This window comes from Astatotilapia calliptera, chromosome 14 (genome assembly GCF_900246225.1).
Source record: "Astatotilapia calliptera chromosome 14, fAstCal1.2, whole genome shotgun sequence".
In the NCBI taxonomy this organism is placed as follows: Eukaryota; Metazoa; Chordata; class Actinopteri; order Cichliformes; family Cichlidae; genus Astatotilapia; species Astatotilapia calliptera.
The window spans coordinates 5,424,064-5,444,765 of NC_039315.1; the positions used below are offsets into that span (position 1 = coordinate 5,424,064).

Consider the following 20,702-nt stretch of genomic DNA (forward strand, 5'->3'; position numbering starts at 1 on the left):
TTTTAATTTTCATACGCATTTATTCACAGATGAAAAATATGCACTCTCCTCCACAGGAATGTGTAACAAGATTTGGTAGACCAATGTAACAGTGCTTCTGAGTGAACTTGCATAACTTTGATGATTTTATTGCAATGAACCTACTCCTCACCTTCCTCATCTCCCTCCCCATCAACAGAGTCAACTCCAACCTCTTCATAATCCTTCTCTAGAGCTGCCATGTCCTCTCTAGCCTCAGAAAACTCACCCTCCTCCATTCCCTCACCCACATACCAGTGAACAAATGCACGCTTGGCGTACATCAAGTCAAACTTGTGGTCAAGTCGTGCCCAAGCCTCAGCGATGGCGGTGGTGTTGCTCAGCATACACACAGCCCTCTGGACCTTGGCCAGGTCTCCACCAGGAACCACAGTGGGTGGCTGGTAGTTGATGCCGACCTTGAAACCGGTGGGGCACCAGTCCACGAACTGGATGGTGCGCTTGGTTTTAATGGCAGCAATGGCAGCGTTGACATCTTTGGGCACCACATCGCCACGGTACAAAAGGCAGCAGGCCATGTACTTGCCGTGGCGAGGGTCACATTTCACCATCTGATTGGCTGGCTCGAAGCAAGAGTTTGTGATTTCTGATACAGTTAACTGCTCGTGATAAGCTTTCTCTGCAGAGATGACGGGGGCGTAGGTGGCCAGGGGGAAATGGATACGAGGGTAGGGCACCAAGTTGGTCTGGAACTCTGTCAGATCAACATTGAGGGCGCCATCAAAGCGGAGCGAAGCAGTGATGGAGGACACAATCTGGCTGATCAACCTGTTCAGGTTGGTGTAGGAAGGACGCTCGATATCGAGGTTCCTACGGCAGATGTCATAGATTGCCTCGTTATCTACCATGAAGGCACAGTCAGAGTGCTCTAGGGTGGTGTGGGTGGTCAGGATGGCGTTGTAGGGCTCAACCACAGCAGTGGACACTTGGGGAGCTGGGTAGATGGAAAACTCCAGCTTTGACTTCTTGCCGTAGTCTACAGAAAGGCGCTCCATCAGCAGGGAGGTGAAACCAGAGCCGGTCCCACCGCCAAAGCTGTGGAACACCAGGAAGCCCTGAAGACCAGTGCACTGGTCAGCCTGAGGATGGAGAGGGAAAGACAAAGTTCATGCGATACAGTTATCTAGTTTACTTTGCCGATAATGGCTCTGAATTTACCCACCAGTTTGCGAACCCTGTCCAGAACAAGATCAATGATCTCTTTTCCAATGGTATAGTGTCCACGGGCATAATTGTTAGCTGCATCCTCCTTGCCAGTGATCAACTGCTCAGGGTGGAACAGCTGGCGATACGTCCCAGTCCGCACCTCATCTAAGGAAACAGACAGACAGTTATTTAAACTGACTCACATACTGCACTGCTACATTTAGCCAATGGTAACAACGCTTACCGATCACAGTGGGTTCAAGGTCCACAAAAACAGCTCTAGGGACATGCTTTCCAGCTCCAGTCTCACTGAAAAATGTGTTGAAGGAATCATCTCCTCCGCCAATGGTCTTGTCACTGGGCATTTGACCGTCTGGCTGAATGCCATGTTCCAAGCAGTAAAGCTCCCAGCAGGCATTCCCAATCTGGACACCAGCCTGTCCAACGTGGATGGAGATGCATTCACGCTGTGGGAAGAAAGACAGGTCACTTAGATGTAGGGCTGGGCGATATGACCCAAAATTCATATCTCGATATTTTTTAGCTGGATGGAGATATAAGATATATATCTCGATATATATATTTTTAAGCCATAAAGTAAGAACAAAAAGAGAGTTCTTAGTCAAAGCTGTGTCCCAGATGTCACACAGGCACTTTTATTAACATACAGCACAGATGTACATGAAAAATTACTCAAAATTAAATTATGAGCATTCATTAAATAATCATGCTCCATAAATAAAAGAAAACAAGGTTGTTTTTGTGCTAAACAAAGAGCTCACAATTGTGCAGTCAAAATGTAAACTAAAAGACGCTGAGCGTAATAACAAAGACAGACAGATTTCACAGCTGCTCTGTTCCCAACTTGTACTCTGTGACTGACAGCCTGGAGTTTGAAATCCGCTTCATAACCACGTCTCTTACAGGTGCCATTTATGGTCCTTATACACACACAGTACGGTAATATTACGTTGATGGACAGTACGTATCACTCCGCGAAGCTCTTCGGTAGCCGTAATGCGCCGACAATCTATCAAGCGGTGCAGCTCCGTAGTTTACCAAAGTCGTACTCAAACATTTGTGACAGATTGCTGAGCGCCGTGTACCACATAAAATCGGTTCGCGGCCATCAAGCACAACCAGAATTCATACATAAGGCGCGCTATCAACTTTTGAGAGAATGAAAGGATTTTAGGGTTAGCGCTGTTAGCTCGTTAGCATGTTTAGCTCGTTAGCACGTTGACGCCGTCCAGCCCCACGCATGGGGCGATGCGCAGTAACTCGTTAACGGAGATTTGCCGTGTCCGTCTTGTCGCTGCCTGCACGTGAAGCGATGGGGTAGGAGGGGGAGTTGTCTTCAGTGAAGGCGAGGCGGAGTAACGTTGCGTAGAGACAAAAGTGGACGAAAGAGAGGCAAACTTGCGGCTCCACAACTATAATTATAACGTAACATAGACTATATCGATATAAAGGATATTGTCACATCTTATATCTCGTATAAAAAAATATCGATATGTTTTAAAAACTCGATATATCGCCCAGCTCTACTTAGATGTTCACACTTTTTTCACTACAGATGATATGGGTACCAAAAACCTTATCACTTTTTCCCCCTCCCGACCTGTTCACCATTTATCCAGGTCAAAAACCTAAAACCTAAACTAAAGAGCAAGTTAATTCAAAAGGTGTCTTAGAGAAGATAGCTACCCAACAACTGAGCACTAAGAGCTTTTACAGTCCAGTGGGACGCTGGGCCAGATGTTGTCACTGACTGGATATAAACCACACCTCTCCGGTGCACAAAAGGCCGAACGGAAAGCGGGGAGGAATGGGTTGTCACAACCACCAAAAATGCGCAAAGTCATCTCCCCACGCCCCAAATCACAGTTATACCCTCCAATCTTACTGATACCTAAAATTATGCGACCTGTCTGATTATCAAAGAGTAAAACGTAGTTCCGTATACTGCCTTCCATGTTCCCGTTTTTACTTTTCGGTTTAAGGCAACGCTTCCTCCCTCGTTCCTTAGAACAGCAGATTAAAAATTGCGCACCGACATATCATCAATAACCAACTGCCAACATTTAGCAGAGGTTTTTAAATTTCTTACCATTTTGTTCGTTGGTCCTTAGAGTAAAGAATAGGAAGAAAAACTCGACAACAAATCCTCCAAACCAACCGTTAGGAGCCGATCTAAGAGGAAATAATGACGCAGACAGCGCTTTCGCGCCTGGCTTGCGGAGGGGACCGAACCATTTCTTATAAATTAGGAGGTGCGCGGATTACAATATGCTTAATTTTATCCAAAAACAAAAAAACTAATCACTAGATTAATCCAAAATAAAGCAAAATGCGTCTTCTATTAATTATATAATAAAAAAAATGTAAATTTTAAACGTACAAATATCTTTAATGGCTCCCTAATTTCTAGACCCTTAGATTCGCCCTGACTTCCTCGGACCGCATTTCTAGAATCATTTTACGTATCGCCTCCTGGCGGTTTGGATGATAAATGTAACTCATGTATAACTTTTAACAATTTGAGTACAACCAAGTAATTAAAATTTTAATACAGTATTAGTACAATAAAACTGAATTTAAAAATGTGTTTCTTTCTGTGTCTTCATAGCTCTGCCTTCAATTACATACGTGAAAAGATGAAACAGCCAAACAGGTCACACTGCGAAAAGAAATCGATCAAGACTATTGTTCTATGCAAAAATACAAAGGTGTATCCCACCAAGCAATCCCTTTGTATAAATTGATGTGTTTTTGTTTTCTTTCTCTTTTTATACGTATTTATTTTCTTCATAAAAACACAGTATACTCGCTGCTTCACATTTACTCACATTTCCCTTTATATTATTATGTCTATATTATTGTGTTGTCGTTCAATGATCACGTTGTTTACAGAAAGGTTTTTTTAAGCCAACAATACGAAGTTCAAAATTATGAAAACAAAACAAAACAAAAACTTCCCATCTATATGCCGCTGTTCCTATAAGCAACAGATGCTCCGGCAGTCCGGGTAATGATCGTTGGCGGCAGGAAAGCTATACAGTTTGTAGAGTGTAGAAAACTGCGAGCTAAATGAAACAGGTTTGTGTTTGTGAGACGAGAAAGCTGATCCTAGGTAGGATTCCTGAATAATTGACGGAGAAACGGTGAGCTACACCTGGCGCACGTGTTTACAATCGATGCCAGAAACCGGTGAGACAGAGCGGGAGGTTAAACCTCTTCCGCTGAAGCCTCTGAACATGTTTGGCAGGCAGTGCCTGCTTGTAGTTACGATTATTAAGTAATTTCTACTTACAACCACTTAAAGTATTTATTTGTTTACTCATCTTTTTAAAATAAATATAATTTAATTGATCACTTGACCTATTTACTAGGTATATCTTTTTGGGGCAGTATTGCCCAGAAATATTACTTTTAAAAAGTAAATTGAATCAAAGAATCAGTCCATCATTACTAAAAGATGGTATAATGAAAACTTAAAATAATATTAATATCTCCGTTGGGTGGCAGTAACTATTTCCCAAATCATTGTCCTTTAATTTAATAATAAATTAGTGTACCAGTGACTGTATAAAGCACACAGCCTTAAATATATTTAATATTTAATACTGTAAGCATGTGATTAATTCTGTTTTGTAGTTTCTAAGTGTGACCACTGTGGGGAATCAGCATGGGTGTTTGATAACAATATACAAACATGGAAGGAGGTAAGAATTTTGACTGGTATTTAAACGTTCTGCCAACTTATTTTTAAACAAGATAACAGCGGCAGTATCGACAAAACACACTTCAGTTATCTAAAGTAAATATTTTTTAGATGAAATAATATGATTGTTTTATATGCTGACTGTGCATGTATGTTTAAGATGTATTTTATTTTCCATTTTTCTGTGGTGGCCGTTCGGGATAGAACTAAAAAAACATTACGACACATCAGCATATACTGCCGGATGCACACCTTTGATTCCCAAATTAGTTTTTTTTTTAAATATTATAGACTTTCCACACTAGGCCCCAAACACATAATTAGATGAAACCAGATTAAATTTTACAGCCCCAAGCAACTGCTGTTTTATGTATTTAAATATTTAAGGTGTAAAGCTTTAAAACTGTTCTTAACAGTTTTTGAGTATTAGTGTTTTAAAAAAAATTAATGCACTGACACCTTCTCTTTAAACAGCTCATGTACTCTTTATTAAGCAGCACCTTAATAAAAGAAAGTGCTGATATTGAAAGAACAGAACTACAAAACAAAGTGGTCATGTCTCCATGTTACACTCTCACATAGCATTAAAACACCACATTTATTTAAAGTTGAAAATTATACACAGGAATGTGTAACAAGATTTGGTAGAACAATGTAACAGTGCTTCTGAGTGAACTTGAATAACTTTGATGATTTTATTGCAATGAACCTACTCCTCACCTTCCTCATCTCCCTCCCCATCAACAGAGTCAACTCCAACCTCTTCATAATCCTTCTCTAGAGCTGCCATGTCCTCTCTAGCCTCAGAAAACTCACCCTCCTCCATTCCCTCACCCACATACCAGTGAACAAATGCACGCTTGGCGTACATCAAGTCAAACTTGTGGTCAAGTCGTGCCCAAGCCTCAGCGATGGCGGTGGTGTTGCTCAGCATACACACAGCCCTCTGGACCTTGGCCAGGTCTCCACCAGGAACCACAGTGGGTGGCTGGTAGTTGATGCCGACCTTGAAACCGGTGGGGCACCAGTCCACGAACTGGATGGTGCGCTTGGTTTTAATGGCAGCAATGGCAGCGTTGACATCTTTGGGCACCACATCGCCACGGTACAAAAGGCAGCAGGCCATGTACTTGCCGTGGCGAGGGTCACATTTCACCATCTGATTGGCTGGCTCGAAGCAAGCGTTTGTGATTTCTGATACAGTTAACTGCTCGTGATAAGCTTTCTCTGCAGAGATGACGGGGGCGTAGGTGGCCAGGGGGAAATGGATACGAGGGTAGGGCACCAAGTTGGTCTGGAACTCTGTCAGATCAACATTGAGGGCGCCATCGAAGCGGAGCGAAGCAGTGATGGAGGACACAATCTGGCTGATCAACCTGTTCAGGTTGGTGTAGGAAGGACGCTCGATATCGAGGTTCCTACGGCAGATGTCATAGATTGCCTCGTTATCTACCATGAAGGCACAGTCAGAGTGCTCTAGGGTGGTGTGGGTGGTCAGGATGGCGTTGTAGGGCTCAACCACAGCAGTGGACACTTGGGGAGCTGGGTAGATGGAAAACTCCAGCTTTGACTTCTTGCCGTAGTCGACAGAAAGGCGCTCCATCAGCAGGGAGGTGAAACCAGAGCCGGTCCCACCACCAAAGCTGTGGAACACCAGGAAGCCCTGAAGACCAGTGCACTGGTCAGCCTGGACAAATATAAAGCAGAGATGTGTTTCTGTTAGAGGAGTTAACCTGTGGAATAGTCATGACAGTGATTTAAAAAGGTGTAGTTCATTTTCCTTGTTTAAAAATATGTTTAAAAATAGAGTATTAGAAAAATATATATCAAGAATGAAAAGAGCAAAAAAACCCTCTTGATTCTTTTGCTTTGATGTAGTTACTTGTGTGGTGGAAAGTTGTTGTTGTTGTTGTTTTTCTTGTTTGTTTGTTTGTTTTTGCTTTGTTTTATTATTTGCTTCCAGCCCTGTGTACAGGAGCTGCATGCAAAAAGATCTTTTGTTAAAAGGGTTGGCGTAATAAGCAAATGCTTCAGCCAATACCTTTTGATTAGCCTTGTCTCATGCTTTCTTGCTTTGTGGTAGATCTTTGTTCTGTCTTCACTGAGATATCTGAATGCTAATCAATAAAAAATCAAATCAAAAAAAAAAAAACAGGATGGAGAGGGAAAGACATAGTTCATGCGATACAGTTATCTAGTTTACTTTGTCGATAATGGCTCTGAATTTACCCACCAGTTTGCGAACCCTGTCCAGAACAAGATCAATGATCTCTTTTCCAATGGTATAGTGTCCACGGGCATAATTGTTAGCTGCATCCTCCTTGCCAGTGATCAACTGCTCAGGGTGGAACAGCTGGCGATACGTCCCAGTCCGCACCTCATCTAAGGAAACAGACAGACAGTTATTTAAACTGACTCACATACTGCACTGCTACATTTAGCCAATGGTAACAACGCTTACCGATCACAGTGGGTTCAAGGTCCACAAAAACAGCTCTAGGGACATGCTTTCCAGCTCCAGTCTCACTGAAAAATGTGTTGAAGGAATCATCTCCTCCGCCAATGGTCTTGTCACTGGGCATTTGACCGTCTGGCTGAATGCCATGTTCCAAGCAGTAAAGCTCCCAGCAGGCATTCCCAATCTGGACACCAGCCTGTCCAACGTGGACGGAGATGCATTCACGCTGTGGGAGGGGGAGAGGGGGGGAGTCAATTAGATGTACACCTTTTTCTTTTAGATCAGAGTAAAGGGACACAAATTGAAAAACTGCATACATGGGAACAATGCCAATTACTCCTTGCTTTTGGGCCAAACAGTCTTTAAAAAGTATCCCAATCACAAGCATACTAGTCTTCACTTGACTGTTTTCTCCATACATTGTGTTGCTATGCGACAAATCTTTCCTTCCTTAACTACCGATGACGTACGTGCTGTTGAAATTTCAAAATGTGCGCCCTTTTCACTTGGAATCTATTACTGAAAAAACGCTTTAACGAAACCGAATATTCAAGTGATCGTGAACAAAACAAATCTCTCCGTTCACACTTCAACCACTATTTTTTTCCCCATATCTGATCTGCTCACCATTTACAAGACACTTACTAACCTAAAACACAATAACCCCCCCTAATCATTTATATATTTAAACCACACCTCTTGCATAACCATCACAGAATAAAGTAAATGTCAGTGTAGAGACATCATTTTCCCATTTCTACTTTGCAGTTAAAGGCAACACTTCCCTCCTCGCTCCTTAGAACTGGGAGGAGGTCAAAAAATGCGGAAGAAACATATCGCCCGTAACTGACTACTAAAAGTTTGCTTTTACAAGGTTTCTTACCATTTTGCTCTTTGGTGTTTACGCTAAAAAATGGCTGAAAAATCTCAGTCCTACAAACCGACCGTTAAGCGTCGACGTAACAGGAAATAATGAAGCAGATGACGCTTTCCCCGCCTAAAGAGGATTGAACCATTTCTTGAACAATAGGGTGGAGGTGGATCACTGGTATGCTTAATTTTAACCCCCCAAAATTTAGAAAAGAAAGTTAACCGCCAGGTTAATTCTGAATAAAGTAAAATAACGTATATAAATTAAAATATAATAATTTAACATTATAATAACTAAAAGCGACATTTTTAGTGAATCTATATCTTTCTTAACCCCCCTAGTTCACAAAGCCTTAGAATCGCTCTGACCACATTTCTATAACGGTTTTTACGTACCGCCCGCTGGATGTTGAACGTAGTCTAACGAGCTTGGGAAAAAAGCGTCTGGACTTCTTTAAGTTTCTTGAAGACGTTTCACCTCTCATCCGATAAGCTTCTTCAAGCTCTAAAGTTCTCTTAATTCCATGTATATACTAAGATCACTATCAAGTGGCAAAGTTTGTTTTTAGATTAATTTCAAAACTATAAAGTTTATTCAGTCTACTATATCTATTACGATCCATCTAAATACTGTTTTTCTAAATACCCAGCTTGTAGATTTACCCTACCCTAATAATGCTTACTGTTCTTATTGCGCCTTTCTCCCTTTTTCCCCTGTCTTGGCCAGAGTGATTGTTGTTGTTATTATCATAGGTTCTTGTAGGTATTGTTTTATTGCCTTTGTTAATAATAATAATAATAATAATAATAATAATAATAATAATAATAATAATAATAATAATAAGAAGAAGAAGAAGAAGAAGAAGAAGAAGAAGAAGAAGAAGAAGGAAAAACTGACCTTTACCTCGCAAACCCGAATGCGGCTGCGCTTTGTTATTGTCACGTGACCTCTGACGTTTACACAGCGCCAACTTGTCGAGTTGTTACTGGTAAATGCTAGAAATGATGAAATATCTAGTAATACGTTTTGCTGACGTTTGATTAAGAGTTATATAAGTGAAACTTTATGTTTTTTATCAGCGTTAAATTGTGCTTACCTGGTTAAACACCGGGCTGACGTTAAAGTTTGCGGTAGCGAAAGTAACTGAACGAGGAAGCGTTTCCAACGATTGTCAGCGCTGACAGTAAGTTTACTTTTAGTTCCCCGTGAAGTGAATGTCATTGTATGCTGTGGGGCATTTTATTCTTTAGTAATGGAATATTGTTTTTTCCAAAGAACATCAGCATCAGTGTTGTTAAGCTACTGAATGTTTTAAACTGACTTGCAGACTTTTTTCTAATTGCTAATTATTATTGACTGTATCTGTTCAACTACAATAACATTAACCAGAGGGATACCTTTCTTATACTACTTATATTACTACTTACTACTACTTATACTCTGGATCGCGGTGTTGGGGTTGTATGATATCTAAGGCTGTGTGTATGGTTTGACTGTACATATGCACCGCCATGTGACTGACATTTCCTGAACATTTATAAGCTCATGGGGGAAGGAGGACTCAGTCTTTAATAATGAATATTAGTTAAATTTCTTATGTGTTAGATATCAGCAAAAGGCATTTTAACTCATCATATTAAAGCACGACAAGCAGTGGTATTCTTTTTCTTATAAAGGCTTCAGATCAAATCTACAGTCTGGACTTCTGCTAGTAATTGAATTAATGTGAACTGTAACCACTTGAGCTTTCTCTGACATTTCTTTCTAATTTCTAATGTTTGTGTTTTGTTTTAACAACAGCCCAACACTTCCTTATTAATACAACTAATAGTCTAGTAGAGGGAGTTTCCGTGCATCCGAGTCTTTCAAAGCTGATACTCAGAGATTGTGTGAGCATTACCATGATTTAATCTTCAGCCTTTCTCTAATAACTTATAAATGTGAATTTTATGGTAACCGAAAATGTCTGAAAAATAATCAGGCAGTTGTTTTTCCCTAGGTTATTTTCAGTATGCGAAACAGACAGAGGGGATCCCAGCTGGGCTTGCTGCTCCTTGCCTCCCAGGTGTTTCAATTGGGTCTGAACAATATCCCTCCCATCACTCTGGCTGTCCTGGCTCTCAATGTGTACCTTTACCTATTCCCTGCTGCCCCACTGTTTCAGGTAAATACACCAAATACACTTCTAATGATGGAGACAGAGTTTGTCCATTTTTAATGTCGACCAATATTTATACAGCACAAGGTTGGCTATTTTGTTTTATACAGTGCAGTAGCCCTGAAATAATTGTTTTAAACTGTGTTACTAAAATGTTAGAATATAATCAACAAGGAAGATATTATTACATTAATGGGAAAGTTGTTTATCAAGTAGAAAGATTATGTGCAGATCTCATAATAACTAAAGTATAATAATAATAACTTTTTATGATAGTATTCTAATTAGTATTTAAAAAATGTAAAAAAATGTATTATCTCCTAATTTCCTAGGCCTGTGTTAGTGTGCAGCAGGCCTACTGGTTTAAAGACTGGCGCAGACTCCTGCTGTCCCCACTGCACCATGCAGACGACTGGCATCTTTACTTCAACATGGTGTCCTTCCTCTGGAAAGGTAGAAGGCTGGAGCAACGGCTGGGTGGGCCCTGGTTCCTTTACCTGCTCTCAGTGTTCTCTCTGCTTACTGGACTGGTCTATCTAGTGTTGGAGGCGTTGCTAACAGAGCTCATGCAGGACCAGTCGTACAGCATGGCGTGTGCTGTTGGCTTCTCAGGTATAAATTATAGGGGAAAGTTCTATAATCCTTTATGTTGTAACTGATATAGAAGATTTGATCACTCTATATTTGTAAACATATATTGTATTATCTTCCTCCATATGTCATGACCAACTATTTGATCTTTTTTTCCGAAAATGGCAACATTTCCTTTTTCTTGTGTATTTATCTTTGCAACGTTTGTGCTTCTAGGTGTCCTGTTTGCTTTGAAGGTACTCAATAACCATTACTACCCCGGAAGTGTGACCTATGTGATGGGATTATCTGTGTCTAGTCGCTATGCTAGCTGGGTAGAGCTGGTGCTTATCCACATAACATCACCCGGGTGAGTTACCTGTCTGTAATTCGTATCTGTAAATTAATCAGGACTATGGATTTACTACACAGTTAAAATATAGAGATACCAGTGTGAACACTGATGCACCTAGCAGGGCAACAGCTCTTCTGCTTTAAAAATTGATTTTCTATTTCAAATTAATTTGAATTTGAATAATCCAACATCGATTCATTAAATCCTGAAATGCATTTTTAAATGGATTTTGCCAGAAGCATCAGAATCTCAGCTAAAACATGGCATTGGGTGTTGAAAGTAGACATCTGACAGATTCCAAAGCTGCACGTCACTCTCTGACCAAAATTCACTGAACCAGCAGCAAAAGGAGACAAACCAGACTTTTGAAAAACATTGCAATGAATTCCCTCTTATTTTTGCTGTTTTGCTTCCACCACGATAAAATTGCACTTCCTGCACAGCTCTCTCTCAGTGTACTTCAAGACCAATTCAATACCAAAGAATTTTCAAAGTGTCACCTTTATTTTTATAGTTATATTGAGTTTGTAATTGCAGAGAAATAGTCGATTCACTTTGGGCATGCTATTTTTCAGCAGGAACCTTAGAAAAACTCCTGGGGCTTAAACTGTTAAGCCCCAGGAATAAAATAAAAAGTGCAATATTGTAACTGCTTTAGGATGTGTTATTAATTTGAAAAAGAATATATTTAATTTACAAGTTTTAGAGGCTTCTTTCGACAGTACAAATCCAAGATAAATTATCATAATTACAATATTTCTGAGTCAAAATTGAATCGCATTTAATCCAATTCAATCAGGATCTTGTGAATCAGAATTGAGTCAGTTGTAGAAATCAGTGACAATACCCAGCCCTACTTGCAAGTGGATATAAAAAGGGGATGGGGATGTTTAATATATTTTTTAAATGGTACCTGAAAGAAGCATTAAGAAGCACAAGTACTCCGGTACAGTCGCTGAACAGAATCAGGTATTTGTGTTACAGATAATAAAAATGCAAAACGGGTTCCTCCGAAAATGGCTCAACTGTTCTCTGTTTTTTTTTTTTAATTATATTTTAGTATCAGTCAGTATCCACAGAGGGTAAGGCTACATGATGTCATTTCATGATTGAATCAACATACACATCGACTTCTCTCTAATCTAATACTGCTCCAGATTCAGATACAATTTCTTCTGCTCACTGATGTGTGATTAGTATGCAGTTAGGCTCAATGACAATTAGTAAATTAGTAAATGTCCAAAAATGCTGCAGCAAGGCTTCTGACGAAAACATCGAAATACTCACATATAACACCGCTGCTTATACAGTTACACTGGCTCCCTGTCGAATTCAGAGTCCACTTTAAGATTCTGGTTCTCACATTTAAGGCTCTTCAAGAACAAGCACCATCATACATCATTGAACTCTTACAGCCCTATGCCCCTAGTAGGTCTCTGAGGTCTTGTGGTCAGGGCCTACTTGTTATTAAGTATACGTGACTGAAAACTAGGGGTGATCGAGCTTTTGCTACTGTGGCCGCCAGACTGTGGAATTCTCTTCCTCAGAACTTAAGATCTGCTGATTCACTGATTACTTTTAAAAAACAGCTAAAAACACATCTTTTTAAAATTGCATTTGGTTAACTTTTGACTGTATTTTGTCTTTTTAATCTGTGCCTATACCTTGTAAAGCACTTTGTGATCTCTTATCTAGAAATGTGCTATATAAATAAAATTTTACTTACTTACTTACTAATGTTTTATTTTAGGAACCTGTTGTTTGAGGTGTTGAATTAAAATGTCCTGTAGATGGCAGTGTTTGATTAAATAGCAATAATCTATGCTTCTCTTCTTCAGGACCTCTTTTGTTGGTCACCTGTCAGGGATCCTGGTAGGTCTCCTCTACACCACCGGACCACTGAAGAAAATCATGAAGAAATGTGCAGGTCTGAATTCATGTTTTTTTTTTTTTCTCACCTGTTTTCTTACATTTATATTAACGCAGCCACTCATAAGATGGCAAAAACACAGTGGACCAAAGTCTAAAGATTCAAGTGTGATAGAAAATATGTGATAGAACACTAGAGTCAGCTTTGAGAATTAATCTATGTACAAATATAAATATTTGTCAGTAACACTGTTTGAAGTAACACTGAAGGGCTCCCACATTGTTTCCATTTAAACAAATCAAATCAAATCACTTTTATTGTCACATCACATGTGCAGGTACATTGGTACAGCACATGTGAGTGAAATTCTTGTGTGCGAGCTTCACAAGCAACAGAGTTGTGCAGAATACAATAATTTTGCTTGTTTACATTATTGTATTCTCCACAACTCTGTTGCTTGTGAAGCTCGCACACAAGAATTTCACTCACATGTGCTGTACCAATGTACCTGCACATGTGATGTGACAATAAAAGTGATTTGATTTGATTTGTTTAAATGGAAACAATGTGGGAGCCCTTCAGTTGCTCTGCTGACAAGCCCCTGGGGGGAGCTACACCGGAGCTCCCTCAAATGAGAGCAAGACTTTCGTAAATGCAGCTAAACTTTGTGAGGCGAATTGAAAGCTAAATTGTCATCAGGTGATAGCTAGTGTCATTCTTCGGTTGCTCTAAACAGAGAGGTTGGTCAATAGGTTCAACCTAAAGCAAACTACTAATGGACTAGATCAAGCTTTCTTACAATACCTTTCCTACAAGTACCTGATATTTATATAGAATCTGCTTATTGAGAGGAAAACTGAAATAATCTGCATATATTTTCACCAGGGTTTGTGACATCGAATGGATATAACTCACAGCCCGGTGCCTACTACAGATCTTCGGGCTACTCGGGTATGATGGCAGAAAATGACTGTATACTGACTAATATATTGTAGGCTTTGCTGTCTTCACGGGATTTACAGACAATAACGAGAGTATACAATATGCCAGACTTAACCTGGTGTGTATGTGTGTCTCAGGCTACACTGGCACTGGTAGAGGACTCTCAGGAAACTATCAGTATGCACCAGGTTACACAGCAGATGCATCTTATATAGGTGGACTGACAGAGGAGGAGCAGTTAGAGGAAGCCATCAGAAACAGCCTGAATGACAGAGGTAAGGCAGGAGGGGACAGTTTTGATAAGTGGAAAAGGGTTAGAGTGATTTATTTTTTATATCTATCTGATGTCACTGGTTTATCTTTTCTTTTCTTTTCTTTTTTTTAGGTCAAACCCGGCAGAGAGGAGCCCCCCCTCCTTATGGTTTCCACCTCTCCGAAGATGCCAGAGCTGAGCAAATCAGGCAAATGAGACTGAGGAGGTTTGACAGATGAATGAAACAGCGGCAAGGAAGAAGAATTTTTTACTGAAAAGTTCCAAATATTGCAACTACAAGCTGAGGATGAGTGTCCTGAATAAGAAGATCCAAAATCACAGGCTGACATATTTAAGAGGTCTTTGTTGTGTGGCGCTTTTTGTTAAGGTGGCACTAAAATGAATTAATGTCACCTATGGAAAATGGCTGTGATGCTTTATAAGAGTTCAAAGGCTAATGAGCAGTTTTTGATCTGTCTGATGACGCTGAAGACAACTTTAGATGCACGTCGGTAGCAGAGATTAAAGGTAATATTAGTTTTGAAGTAGGTAGCAGACATGGTATTAAAAATGCTGTTTAATGCTGCTTTACGTCTATACTTGAGTTGGAGAACTGCAACAAGTCTTACTTAAACACCACTATATTTACTCCAGTCGGCTAGTGTTCTTTTTTTCACACAAGCAATAAAGACGAGACAAGGTTTTGTTTAAATGGCTACAAAATGTTTACTGTGATATTTCAGCATATGTTCATCAACTTAGAGATCCAACGACAAGACAATAGAATCAGAGCTATTATCCGTGTGCTCCAAACTTCGGAAAGCCGTGATTGTAAATTCTAAGAGTCTGGATGATGAAATCCACTGACATCTGAAACATAATGTTGCAGGAGCTATCCTGGAGGTGAGCAAGCCTTCTGATCTCAGTAAGCCTCTACTTATATTACTCAACTACAAAAGGCAAAAATGAAGCTGGTATTAAATTTTAAATTGTCTTTTTTTTAATTTCCCCTAAGATCCCTTTAAATTTTTAACAGGCCAGTATTTTCAAGAAAGTTCAGCAAAGTTCAGCAAAAGATATGAACAATGTGCTCATGATGCATTCGCTCTTCAGTAAAGTTTACTGGTTATGTCATGTTTAAGTTCAAGTCATTTATCATTAGATTGCAAAAATATACCACATTGGGCCAAAAGTTTCTAAATTCTTCTTGATGTTTTTGCTTTCTTTTTTGTTTTCTTGAAGTTTATAAATGTTATAAATGTTGCTTTTTGGTGCACAAAACATCTGTTTTCATGAATGCTCAGTATGTCTTTGCAGTCGTACATTTATTTACACATACTGCTCATTCACTCTTTTGAGTTGAAATAATCCATGTATACCTACAGCCGAATTACATCATGTATACGCAATTAAATATTTTTATAGGAAATAAAATGGAGTTATGTGTAATTTTTTTAAACAAAACAAATCCAACACCATAATACTCTAACCTTTGTAAAAAGGCACCGAGCTAGACTGATGCTGTCTGTAAGTAAAGTTAGGAGGGAACGTTTAAGAAGTACATTGCTGGCTCAGATTTCCCCTAAAACCCTGAGGCATGATGGGAAGTAGGACAGCTTAAAAATTAGAGCTAAGAAACCCAACGAACCATACCTCAGCCCACATGGGTCCAAAACCATAATATTACAGTAGATTTGATAAAGTCTTACCATTTCAAGTGGTGAGAGGTTCAAAAGGTTGGGCATTACACATCCGGGCTCACTATCACAGTAGGTGGATTTAAATATTTTTATATCAGATGTGTGCTGACAGTTTACATAGATTGATTTTTGCAACCTGCCAAGAGGAGCGTGGGAGCTGAACGGTGCAGAGGGGGCCTGGCAGAACATGAATGAGTGAGGCTGAAGAGTGACAGAGGGGATGACAGGATGGGGACGAGGAAGAGGTGTCTGAGTTGTCTGTCTGGACCGCGGGTGCACATTAAAGGCAGTTGTTGGCATGTTGGCGGTTCTGTTTCAGTTCGTCATCTCACATCGCACCTCCTCTGTTAACAGATCTGACTGATTAGTTCTGTGAAGAGCTCCACCTGCTGTGACACTGTCACTGAGCATTAGAGAGGAAACAGTAAGAAATGCTCATCTCCTGATTCACCCATGGAGGCTGAGTTTGGCTGAGGATTTAGAGAGGTTCAGCGATACATACACACAAACCAGATGATCCTAAATCAAAGGTTTGGAGTGTTAGATATGTGATTTTTTTTTTTATATAAAATCATTTTATGTGTTGCCTTGTGAGTCAATTTCAAACCACCGGTGACCAAACACACCATAAAATTTCTTTTGTAAGTGGCCAAAGAACCTGGTAGTGACTAGCCTAAAATACCCGTCAGCTCTCTGACTGTGCTTATTAACCAAGCAGGGCCACCTGGCTAACACATTCTGCATACCCACTCTAATCCACTAGAAAAGAAACACCCACTCCAGTCGATCCGGCGTGAAGGTCAATTTGTCTTTGCATCCGCCAAAGCCAGCCGAGATCACGATAGAGTCCCACGGGACCAGCGCCACTGCATAAATGAAATAAGCCCATGCTAAAAGAGGAAGCTCTCATTTTTTTAATGACTCTTCCCCCTCCCCACTGCACTGTGATTAACTTCATCACACTCAAATCCTGCTCAGCAACTCGTAAAGTCTCGTGGAGAATGGTATTAACTTGTGCAGAGGTATAAGCCCAGGGATAACTTTTAGAACAGTTATGTCACCCGTGTGCCAGAGTTACATACTGGGGTGAAATCTCCCTTATCACTCCAAGTCCACCCTTGACCTCACATAGTTTCCTGCTGATTTTGTTCTCTGCTTCTTCTTCCCTGCCCCGCAGTAGAATGATGTGGACCATCCTTTTTCACGGTCAACAGTCCTGCACGCCAACGCGGGTATTTTTTAGTTATTTTGATTAAAGAAACAATAAGCAAAAGATTCCTGATGCAGGAAATGTTTTTCAAACACACAGTTTTGATATGTGGTCAATCAAATAATAGGAATGGTTTTGCACTGTCTGTAAATATAGGCACATGTAGTCTAAAATAAGTCTTTTTCATACAAAGATTACCCCTACTTTGAAAAAATGTATAAAAAGCTCTTGAGATGGAAGATTATAAATGTATACAGTGTGCAAATACTAATAACACTAGTATTTGCACAATCTTGTAATACTAGTGAACTATTCTTTCTTTTAGTCCTGCTTGTGTTCATTATGTAGCACACAGTATATAAACTCCAGTAACTGTGTATTTCAATATTCTGTGACGCATACAATACGATACCTGTGTTCTGCAGTAGGCTAATGCATCAGTGCTCTTTATTATATGAATATGTGATGAGCGCGTTATGTCTGTGTGTACATTGGAGTGGTTTTCCAAATCTGAAACTGAACTTTGCAGAATGCACCTTGTATGTTTAAAAACTGCCTGCCTAGTGTTAGATTTCTTTTCAGCCTCTCTTTCTGGTGTATACGCTCAGCTCAGACTGCACCGCAAGACCAGCCAGGGAAATGTGTTTGCTCACAACAAAATGTAGTGCACGCTCTAAAGATAGCGAGGCAAATAAAGCAAACATAAACACTGACAGACACGTAAAAACATGGAATTGATTGGCTCCCTCGAGCACAGCCAGCTTAGAGTCTTTATTCTTTTTCAGTGGTGATATTTGCTTCAACTTGTCTGCTTCAGCCCTGAACTGTCCACCACTTGACTAGCTTCTCGACAGCAACTTGAGGGGCTGACGGGAGTCCTTGAGTTGAGCCTATCATGCTCACTCGTTCCTCTAATATCAAGTCAAGTCTACTCTTACACCTACTTTTTTTTGCACCCAGTTGCCTTCTGTGTTGCTGTCACACAATCTCTCCCTTTTACATTCCTGTCTTTTGTTCTCCCCTCCATCTCAGCGTGTCTCTCTCTACTGCTTTAGGAATTTTTTTCCTTTGAATTTTGATTCCTCCCCAGTGTCTCTCCACCCACCTTTTCTAAAAACTCTCTTTTCCCCTTTCCTCTGTGCATCTCACTGATGCTCTTCTCTGCTTTTCCCTTGATGTTTTTTTTCCATTTGTCTCTTGATTCGTCTCACACTATCTAGCGTTGGTTTTGAACTCACTAGGTCTCTCTTTTTCTCAGTCTTTCTCGGTTTCACATACGCATACAGACACTCTCTTCTCACAAGTTGCCTGCAGATCACAGTTGGCGTGTCTCTCAGTAAGCTGCAGAGTTACCAAGCTTCTTGATTCATACCAGCTATCTGGGTGACCCATTTCTGCACAAGCTCACAGTGCTGTGTTTTTATTGCTTTAATTCAACAGTACATCTACAAGTAAACTACCTCAGTGTGGTTTTCTTTCTGATTATCTGAAATTGGGTTTGGCACATTCAGTGGAGTACGGGGAGGGTGGGGGTGGGGGGGGGGGGGGGGGGGGGGGGGGGGGGCGACCGCATGGTCCACCATGTGGAGGTAGACCTTGTTATGAGGACTATACTAAACATGCTAAATAAAGTCATAAAGCATATTCATTCAGCTTAGTTTGGGTCCTGATCATCCATGAATCCCCTGCATTGACTCTGTGCTCAACTAATGCTGTGCCCTACAGTTTGGGAACCACTAGTACAAGATAAAAAAGGATAGAACCCTTTTTGCTATTTTATAGCTTGATTATAAATGATTAACTGTATTTTTTATCTGTACATATCTCAGAAAAAACATATATAAATTAAGCCCATGATACAGTACATGCAGTAAATACCAGAATAAGGAGCAGCAAAAAGTAATCATGAAGATCAAGATCAAATATTACATGTTATTTAACCATCACATAATGCTAATAGACTTCACTTAAAAAAACATATTAAAATTATGTAGTCTTCATTTTGTTAAAAAAAAACAAAAAACATTTGGAGTAACGTGACAAATGTGGATACCATGAGAGAGCGAGGCAATGCCACAAAATATCATGGAGCAGTTTTTATGTGAAATAGTCTGCCCTCATTGGAGCATTTAACTGTTTTAACATCTTACAAATATATTCTGTAAACCTGTGGCTTCTAATTTTGTTTGAAGAATGATCCAGAGTCTCAAAAGCCTTTGGAAGATTATTAAAACAGAACCAGTGTACAAACCACAAGTCATATTAAATCTTACAAAGGTACGTAAGAGCAGTATCGGTAGAGTATCCTGGTCTAAAACCTGACTGAACTTTATATATTAGCTGGAACTATAATTGAGGAAATAATCATTCAGTCCCCTGCTGAATGTGTAAGTTTGCTAGCTTAAATGAATAGTCGCTAACTTTTTTGGTATTTAATTTTAATGAAGAGAGACACTCCAAGACCACGAGAGACCAAAAATCCAGAAAAAAACATGTCATTGAGTGAAATAAGTATGTAATCCTTTACATCCTAGCCAGAATTCTGACTCCCACAGATTACCCACGTGGCACAGAGATTTCAATCAATCACTCAATCAGTTATTGATACTCCTGATACCAGCTTGTTACATGGATAAAACACACCTGTGAGAATCAGATTCTTACATTCCAACCTCTTCACCAACATAGTCAAGACCAAAGAGCTATCACAGGACATCAGGGACTAGATCAACCTGCAAAGGCTGAAATGGGCTGCAAGACCATCAGCAAGAGCTTTGTGAGAAAGTGACAACTGTTTCTGCAGTTATGTAGAAATGGAAAAATATAAAACGACCAGAAAGGTGATCATGAGCAGATGTGACATCTTGCATCAGCTGATCTCAAGAAGTCACATGATAGGGTGAGGCAAGGTCTCACAATGTTTTTACAGGAAACCTTTGCCGACAATGACCCACACCCTTTTCCCACCTCGGCTCATGTGATGAGACACGTGAATAATGGGTGAACTTCCACTTGGACTTAAACACCTGCTCTCCGCCATTTGGTCTTATAACTGAAGAAGGTTCTGGGATGAGAGGGTGAAACGTCTTCAAGAAACTTAAAGAAGTCCAGTCGGTTTTCTTTCCAAGTTCCTTAGGATGTAATTAGGCAGCGCCTGCAAAACACCATCCAAAATGTGTCGATAAAATTTAATCAGCTTTCATTTTTTATATTTAAATTTACTGACTTTATGCGTAAAATTAGAAGACATTTTTTTGCAGTTTTGTTACAATAAAAAATCATAATAACACAGGCTACTATAATTTTATTGCTGGTTTCTCATTTCACCTGCTCAGTAGTGGAAGATCTTATTTTAAACCGAGAACTAGAGAAAATAACAGGAACGCCACGTGAGAGAATTTAGTAT

At 39.9% G+C, this 20,702-nt stretch overlaps 3 protein-coding genes across 5 annotated transcripts; 1 reads left to right on the top strand and 2 right to left on the bottom strand.

The window, feature by feature from the left end:
* On the bottom strand, window positions 1-3,436 carry LOC113035762 (tubulin alpha chain-like). Its single transcript, XM_026191453.1, has 4 exons — window positions 3,296-3,436; window positions 1,430-1,652; window positions 1,202-1,350; window positions 1-1,118 (listed from the first exon to the last, which is right to left on the bottom strand). Exons 1-4 carry the CDS (start codon window positions 3,296-3,298, stop codon window positions 141-143), a joined length of 1,353 nt encoding a protein of 450 aa, XP_026047238.1. The 5' UTR covers window positions 3,299-3,436; the 3' UTR covers window positions 1-140.
* A 2,154-nt stretch (window positions 3,437-5,590) lies between these two features.
* Window positions 5,591-8,348, bottom strand: LOC113036166 (tubulin alpha chain-like). The gene is made up of 4 exons (XM_026192306.1): window positions 8,251-8,348; window positions 7,371-7,593; window positions 7,143-7,291; window positions 5,591-6,596 (listed from the first exon to the last, which is right to left on the bottom strand). Exons 1-4 carry the CDS (start codon window positions 8,251-8,253, stop codon window positions 5,619-5,621), a joined length of 1,353 nt encoding a protein of 450 aa, XP_026048091.1. The 5' UTR covers window positions 8,254-8,348; the 3' UTR covers window positions 5,591-5,618.
* An 806-nt stretch (window positions 8,349-9,154) lies between these two features.
* LOC113036947 (rhomboid-related protein 4) lies at window positions 9,155-15,790 on the top strand. 3 transcript variants are annotated; one of them, XM_026193579.1, is made up of 10 exons: window positions 9,155-9,226; window positions 9,318-9,421; window positions 10,039-10,127; window positions 10,238-10,402; window positions 10,729-11,008; window positions 11,204-11,336; window positions 13,160-13,248; window positions 14,077-14,142; window positions 14,271-14,408; window positions 14,519-15,790. In XM_026193579.1, the coding sequence occupies exons 4-10, from the start codon at window positions 10,250-10,252 to the stop codon at window positions 14,623-14,625; spliced, it is 966 nt and encodes a 321-aa protein (XP_026049364.1). In that variant the 5' UTR covers window positions 9,155-9,226; window positions 9,318-9,421; window positions 10,039-10,127; window positions 10,238-10,249; the 3' UTR covers window positions 14,626-15,790. The 3 variants fall into 3 exon arrangements, with proteins under 3 accessions (XP_026049364.1, XP_026049361.1, XP_026049363.1); XM_026193576.1 differs by having other exon boundaries at window positions 9,158-9,421; XM_026193578.1 differs by lacking the exon at window positions 10,039-10,127 and having other exon boundaries at window positions 9,159-9,421.
* The last annotated feature ends 4,912 nt before the right edge of the window (window positions 15,791-20,702 follow it).

Coding starts and splice junctions, on each gene's coding strand:
- LOC113035762 (XM_026191453.1), bottom strand. Junction 1,351..1,429: donor CCTTGAACCCACTGTGATCG/GTAAGCGTTGTT, acceptor CTGTTTCCTTAG/ATGAGGTGCGGACTGGGACG. Junction 1,119..1,201: donor TGGACAGGGTTCGCAAACTG/GTGGGTAAATTC, acceptor CTCCATCCTCAG/GCTGACCAGTGCACTGGTCT.
- LOC113036166 (XM_026192306.1), bottom strand. Junction 7,292..7,370: donor CCTTGAACCCACTGTGATCG/GTAAGCGTTGTT, acceptor CTGTTTCCTTAG/ATGAGGTGCGGACTGGGACG. Junction 6,597..7,142: donor TGGACAGGGTTCGCAAACTG/GTGGGTAAATTC, acceptor ATATTTGTCCAG/GCTGACCAGTGCACTGGTCT.
- LOC113036947 (XM_026193579.1), top strand. CDS start 10,250: ATGCGAAACAGACAGAGGGGATCCCAGCTGGGCTTGCTGCTCCTTGCC. Junction 10,403..10,728: donor CTGCTGCCCCACTGTTTCAG/GTAAATACACCA, acceptor CTAATTTCCTAG/GCCTGTGTTAGTGTGCAGCA. Junction 14,143..14,270: donor CAGATCTTCGGGCTACTCGG/GTATGATGGCAG, acceptor TGTGTGTCTCAG/GCTACACTGGCACTGGTAGA.